General features: G+C 39.3%; 1 protein-coding gene across 1 annotated transcript in view; it reads right to left on the bottom strand.

The window, feature by feature from the left end:
* Positions 1-7779, bottom strand: part of APBB1IP (amyloid beta precursor protein binding family B member 1 interacting protein) — a 51016-nt gene that overhangs the window by 34086 nt on the left and 9151 nt on the right. Inside the window, exons 5-6 of the mRNA XM_017741534.1 lie at positions 6264-6341; positions 3089-3248 (exon numbers count right to left, since the gene is read on the bottom strand). Coding sequence (XP_017597023.1) covers positions 3089-3248; positions 6264-6341 — 238 coding nt within the window. The remainder of the gene's footprint in view (positions 1-3088; positions 3249-6263; positions 6342-7779) is intronic.

Below are 7779 nucleotides of genomic sequence, written 5' to 3'. Positions count from 1 at the left end.
CAGGAAGAATTCTGTGCACTGAAAATAAAATAAATACAAGCAATTGTATTTAAAAGCACAAATAGTAAAACAGAGAAAATATGAAGACAGACTGAGAATTGATGTGAAGATATACTGGTTCAACCAGCATCTCTGTAGTTAGAAACCTTACCAGGGATGTGAGAGACCTAATGTCAGCTCTGTCCCTTCCTGGTCTGCCCAGTCCTCCACCCAGGAAAGCCACAGAGTATGGTGAGATTAGGTAACTCCGATCTCTTCCTCTTTAGTTTCACCTATATAAAGTAGCTGAACAGTAACATAAAACCTCCTTCAAAGGAAAAGGAATTCAGCATAACTTGACAGGTCATTCCGGAGGGTCCCAACCTGCACTTTTCTACAAATTCAGTACTGGGATAGGGAATTCACCCAGCTCCAATTTTCAGTACAATTTTGGCAGTTTCCTGGGAACAGCTGTACTCCCATTTCAGTGGTCTGTGACGATCACATCTTCCAACGGCCTAGATTGGCCGAGCATCAGAGGAGGTAACAGAGCATACACTTTGTAGGCTTTCTTCAACACTTGTTACTTTTGACAAGGTTTTAGTACATCCCATCCAACCTATATTTTGTGAATTAACTAAATTCACAGAATGCGATTAGCTTCAGGACCAGTTCACATGTACATGGTAACTTTTAACACCACCAACAAAACATCCTTCATTTAGCAACTGGTACTTCTGCAATGCACTGGAAATAGAAAGCACAGTATAAAACCCAGTTAATGGTTTGAAGGGTGAACAGTACCTTATAGTTCAAGATAGCCATCAAATAATTCTCAGATAGTAACACTAATTTTTGCCACATATATTTTTGTTTGCTCATTTGCTGCACCAGGATTTTCTTGTATGAAAGGTGTGATTTTATTATCCCCAGGAGGGTCTTTTTAATAATTATTTTTCCGAAAACAAGTTAAATCTGGATGCCTTTTTTTAAGACAATAGTCTTTACTGCAAAATACATGCTGGTAGGTACAGCCCAGTGTTACATCACCATCTCACTACTGCAATTATCAGTGATATTTAACATGTAATTAATCTAAAATTGTAGTTTATTTTATTTGCAATGATAGTCTTTCAAAATAACATTATATGTAAGACAACCTGTCAAGAATCTTGTGACAAAAAAGTAGCTTGGACCTTCCGTTCAGCAAGAAATGTTTGCTGCTCAGATTTGCTTCTTAAAGTAAAAGTAATTTTATTCTCTTTAATTCTGATGTTGAAAGCAGGCAGAAAGATGAAGTGCAGAAAAGTTCTGTCTTTGTGCTCACAGTAATAAAGCTATCTAGAACAGCCAAGAAGTATACTGACAAGAATAAAGAATAGCTCACATTCTTCTGGTTTTGAACAAAATTAACTACATGTTGCTGTGCATTGGAAGCAGAAGAAAGAACATGCACCATTCCACTCATATTGAAACTGCCTTCTGCAAACAAAAAGGCTCCATTCTCAGCAGATCTGGACCTGGTAATAGATCACTACATCAGGAGTTAATAGACTTTTCCTTTTTTCTTGATCATACAGGTTTATTTCCTTTGGTACTTTTCTTCAGTCCTGGCTTTTAAAATAATTTTTATTCATTATGAGAGTAATTCCTTCCTATACTAATACCCTAACACTAACCAAAAGCACCTAGTATTAGCTGGGACTAATGCAGCACAAGTAATTTCTACAAAAAAATTCTTAGCATTAACCCCAATGTTTGTAGCAAACAATCTCCCTGATACCTTCAGTTTTAATTGCATGATGGGAAATTCAAATGTCTATCCAGATTATGAAGACACACAAGTACATTATTTTTCATGACTATGGAGATTCAGAAAACAATCTCTTTATGTGCTGTCATCCTAATTCTCAGACACATTCATCCAAGTCATACTGGACAAAAGGGAGCAACTTTCTAAGACTGGAAAACACTCCAAAATTATTCAGTGACTTTTGTGAGATTTCTAGGGTCAAATGACATTTCCAGTCTTTCCTTAGTTAAGATAAGCAGGTACAAAAGAATGCAGCATCATTATCTTAATCAAGTAGCAAGAACAGATTGGCAGTAAATTTCTGTGCCACTCTTACAAGCAGATGAGCATCTCCTTGCTCATGACCCATCAGGATTTTTTCCAGTTTTTTTAAATTTCTTTCATTTAGTTTAGCAGAATGACTACACTTGGAGTTCTTTTAAAGTGCAATATTGATATTTGACTTTATTTGTAAATTTTCTCATCTCTGCTGGGAGACTGTAAACTGTGTTTGTTAAAGGCTGTTTAACGATTTCCCATTTCTCTAGGTCAAATGTGAATCTGAAAGAAAGCTGTAGCAATTTTCCTTTTCCTTTTGATGTCAATACCTTTTCAGTCTGGAAAATAAAAATATTCTGAAATAATTTACAATTAGAGAATACTCTGTTCTTAATGAAAGAAACCTTGATGCCTTTTTCAAACAAGACTCATTATGTTGCACAGAACAACTTATAAGTTTTGCACAGCTGTTTCCTCGGACCTGGAGGCCAGGTTAATTACTCCATAAGTCATAACTTACCAGAGCAGAGCTGCAGCCCCATCACAGAATATCCTGCACACAGCTACACTTAAGAAAATGATTACCACAAGTGAAAAGCATTAGAAGTGACTGAAACACTTCTCACAGAGTCTTGTTTAATGACATTTGTTTGGCCAGTATGTAATATATGCCTGCAGACAGCACTCCAGCACTGCATCCTCTCTTCGAAAAGTAGATTTGAGTATTGTTATTTGGATTTGTCATCACCTTGAAATTCACATGGCCCCTTCATTTTGTGTAAAATAATGGAAATGGTGACAAGCAAGGAGCCTTCTGCAGGTCACAGCACAGCTGAATGGACTCATTTCTACAGCAAGAACAGACCAAATATATTCCTGCAGCATCCCTCAGCTTAGAGTCTATGATGTTCCAGTGCCAGGGGACACATGGGCAGGAGAAAAGTTATTATCTTTTCAAGATTACCAACATTTACCTGATCTTTCAAGATTACCAGCACTATATCTATTTGCTATCTGCTGTGTCACTACACCACTTACCAATCTGCAGTTCTGGGTACATCTCATACAGACACCAGTCGACGTTGCAGTCACAATGGGTTTTCTCAAAGAGATTGTCCAAAACATCCCGTGCCACCTGACGCTCATCCACCATTAGAGACTTTGTGCTGTTATCATACATGTGCACCTTGATAACAAGCTGAGAACAAAGTCACAGGAGAGTCAGTTAATTTCAGAAGCACGAAGAAGACTAGTCTGAATCTGCTAACACAGACAAGAAAGCTTAAGGCTGAAGGTTATTACTGATTCAAAGGCATCCTGTCCCACAGCAAGCTGAGAGGATAAAAAAGCAGAGAAGTTTTCACATTATAATGCCACCAAAACAAAAGACCTTTTCTCTAAAAATAAAATTGAACCTTGTCCTATGCATGACTTCAGGAGAGGTGAAATTGCTATGGAGCAAAAGCAGAAGTTAATCTCTTCTCTAAATCTACTACATGTGCAATTAAGGAAAATGCTTGATAGGGAAACCAAGTACAAAAGGACAGAGTGTCCTTAATGCAAGCTACAAATGTGGAAAATTTAGTTTTAAATAGAAAAAGAACGGAAGAATCTTGCCATGCCAACAGAATAACCTGAAATTGGATTGTACTAAGATGGCCATAGTCCAACAGTCATCAGTAAGAAAACAAATGAGTTCACAGAATATGCTGAGCTGGAAGGGACCCATCAGGATCATCGAGTCCAACTCCTGGCCCTGCACAGGAAAACCCCAAGAGTCACACCATGTGCCCAAGAGCATTGTCCAAATGTTTCTTGAACTCTGTTAGGCTTGGTGCTGTGACGACTTCCCCAGGGGACCTGTTCCAGGCCATTCCCTAGGGTTCTGTCACTGGCCACCACAGAGAAAAGATCAGTGACTGCCCCTCCTCTTCCCCTTATGAGTTACTTACATTGACCAAATTAACCTAAGACACTCATTACTTCTTTATATGGCAAAGTATTTGTTAAACAAGAAACAGAGTGAACTTTCTTCAGAGAGGAACAATGCAAGAAAATGCTGAAGTACATAAAATATTATAGAACTGGAAATACATTATATGAAAGTACTTAAAATGCTCCATTAGTACGGAAAACAGTAGAATAATTCTCTACAAAGTCTGTACATTGCTGGTGAGTTGGGAGAACTTTTCCATACAGTCTTGTTTAAATAGCTCTTTATTTAAAAATGTGTGCATAAGAAGCTTTGGTTCTGTAGAGACAATCTGTGTAAAAGGTCAGGTAGAAGCAGAGTTATGATCCTCAAGAGAAAATTTACACTATCTCTGAAAAGCAGAAACAAATGTAACAAAACTTATGTAACATGAACTTGTTTTGATTCCAATCCTTGTAAGAAGAATCTTCTGTAAAATAAGCCGAGCCATAGTGCAGATTACAGAGAAAAAGAAATGTTGTACATGCATAATATAACATGTCTAAGGCAAAAGGGGATTTTTGTCTGGTTTTAACTGACTGCTCAGAAACATGCATGCAGCTTCCACCTTCACAGAATCACAAAACAGTTGAGATTTGAAGGCACCTCTGGAGGTCCAGCCCAGTCGCCTGGGCAAGCAGGGCCACCTAGAGCCTGTTGGCCAGGACCCTGTCCAGATGGTTTGTTATTATCTCCGAGGAGGAACACTCCATAACCCGCCTGGGAAACCTGTGCCATGCTCACCCACCCTCACAGTGAAGAAGTGTTTTCTGGTGTTCAGAGCCTCCTGTGTTTCAATTTGTGCCCATTGCCTCTGGTCCCATCACTGGGCAGCACTGAAGAGAGCCCGGCTCCATTCTCTTTGCACCCTCTCTTGAGGTTTTTCTAGAGATAGACAAGCACCAGACAGAGCCGTCTCTTCCCTAGGGTATCTCAGCCTTTCCTCACAGGAGAGATACTCCTGATCATCTTCATGACACTTCCTGATCATCTTCCTTTGGGATGGAACTCTCTTGTGTTTGAAGGTGGTGATCTTTAAATATTAACCAGCTTTCTTGGTCCCTTCTTCTCACCAGGGCCTTATCCCATGGGACTCTTCCAAGCAGATCTTTGAAGAAGCCAAAGTCTGCTCTCCTGAAGTCCAGGGCTGTGAGCTTGCTTTTCACCATCATCCCTGCCCTCTGCCCTCCACTTTTGGTAAAGGAGAGAAAACCAGTTTTCTTGACAATATTTTGTCAATTTCGAATTCAAGAATGACATAGTAATTTCATTATAGCAATACAGTCACAAGATTGAACCTTACTTCTGCTGTTTGTTTCCAAATATTCAGGGTGGGAAAAAAAGTTGGGGAAAAAAAAAGTCTCCCAAAGGAGAATTACTAACACTACAAGGAAAAGAGGGTGACCAATGAGCAGTCATAACTTTAGTTATAGAGCTTTACAAAGTCAGCATTGGTGAAATCCTCTCAAGACATTCTCTCAGAAGTAGCATATGTACATGAACATAAAGTGTTCTGTGGGAACCATCTCAAGTCTGGACATTCTCAAACTTACTGGAAGCTTCCATTCCTCCTGGAAGTTCTGCAAGCTCCAGCACTTCCCACTTCCTTTGAGCAAGACTGAAAGGTCATGACTGTTTTTAGTTCACATCCATTATTCAGAGTTACTGAACACCTGCAGCTTCTGTTAAGTTCAGCTGCAACACTAGTTTAGGATGAGTGGGCATAATTACAAGGCACACTGCAGCACCGTGCAGACACTGGCTGGAAGCTTTCTAATTTGTTGGCCTAAAATAATTTCTATTATCCTTGTACATTACTACACTGCTGTGAAAAGATTTAGCAAGAAGACCCTCATTAATTTAATAGGGATTTGCTAAATCCACATCCACTGTAAAAGAAAAGTTTAATACTCCTGGAATCAGCACAGCATAAGTAAGCAACGTTTTCATGTACACTCCACTTTCTCTAAAGCAACTTACCAGAACAGTGAGCTTTGCCCCAACAGTGAAAAAAAGAGAAAGAGACAGCACTTTCCAAGTCCTCTAAAACATAAGCCCCTTGGAGGTAGCATTCTCCCAGAGAGTTCTCTCGAGGTGGATAATGAGAGCTCCACAGAATATCTTTACAGATAAAATATGGAAAAGCCTAGTCATTTATGTAAGAACTTCATTATTATGAAGAATGTTAACAGATACTTAGGTGGTAGCTCTTATGGTAGCATTTACTATGTTAAGGCTCACCTTTTTAACTTTGGCTTCCTTCAGTTTCTCCAATGCAAGTTTAATCTTGTCAGCTTTAGCCTTTGCCTCTAGTTCTTCCTGAAAAGACACAAGATATTTGGTATATTTCTTATTAAGTAATCTCAGCAATTTACATTCACTTGAAAAGGGTTGTTTCTTGGTACTTATATCCTGAAGATAAGGCTTGTCACAGCAAACTCCACATATACAGATAATCCCCAGCTTTCCTTGACATAATATCCTTCAGCAAAAGCTTTGATTTACAAGTCCAGTGCTTCCTGCTGTTGCTCAGTCATATAGTTCTTACATGATCTCAAATGCTACAGGAAGGCCTGAAAACTGGACTCTTCTATGTCTGTACGTACAGGTGATACAAAAGAGAAGGTGAAGGAAGATCTAGCCTGAGTGAAATAGCATTGTGGATGCAGCTGCTTGGAAGAAAACTCGCTTCTCAATAGGGTTAAGAGAACTAGAATTTGCAGGATTTTACTGAAAATTTGGCTTGCAATTACACTGCTTATAATTTTATACTCTGTGTTAAGTACATTAATTTATTTGAATTCTTTCACTTGCCACGTATGATCTCTTACTGCACAGATACTTACTGAGAGGAACACCTCTATTAATTGGATGATACTATGGCTTTTTATTCTACTAACGGACCTATTCATATTAACACAGACGCAGATAGAGCACACAAATTCATTCCAGCTTTTGCTGAATGCCACAGTAAGAATCCCCAAAATCTCAGTATCACCCAGCTCTCCTTTTACAGAGCAGCTCTATCAGTATCATGCCTCTCTATTCATATCAATGAAGTTTGTGATCCAAGAAGACTATGGATCCCCAGGTGCTGAGAATTTTAGGTACATGTACCAAATGCCAGTGCCTACTGTCACCTCTGTGACTGCTGTATAGATTGGGACTGTTCCTTTATGCCATCTCTCTTCCAGAAGACTTCTCCAGTCACATATGGAGTTGGAAAAGCACACATTGGACAGGAAGTGACTGTGGTTCCTGGGGCTGCCTTGGACTCTTACTACTACTGGAGGGTTTGGTTTATTTCCAAATTTACATCCCTGTTGCCTCTATTGAAGACTGTCTTGTCTTTGCTTTCTTGCCTCTTTGCTGATTTTTGCTGTCCATGTTGCTCTCTTACTTTCACAGTTTCCGTTGTTTTAAAGGGGTAGGATTTTGTGCTACACTACTCAGAGGCACCCAACTCCCAATCAAGGACTGTGGGAGAAAGTTCCTGTCCTGCTTCCACAGAAGATTTTTCTCTGTTATCTTCAGCCTCTATTTGGTACCCTAAAGTCAAAATCTTAGTGGTCTTCGTACCAAGAGAACTGGCTGCAACTCATGGAATATGCAAATGCAAGAAACCAGGCCTAATCACACTGCCATCACTTCCCTGTTACAGAGATATCATTGAATCATAGCAAAGAAAGAACAAAGAAGGTTATCCTATTCATCCCAAGTTGTGAGGCATGTTCAACAGTAGCTAATGTACTCCTGA

Source organism: Corvus brachyrhynchos, unplaced genomic scaffold (assembly GCF_000691975.1).
Source record: "Corvus brachyrhynchos isolate BGI_N302 unplaced genomic scaffold, ASM69197v1 scaffold167, whole genome shotgun sequence".
NCBI lineage: Eukaryota > Metazoa > Chordata > Aves > Passeriformes > Corvidae > Corvus > Corvus brachyrhynchos.
This window is presented reverse-complemented; position numbering and strand designations above follow the sequence as displayed.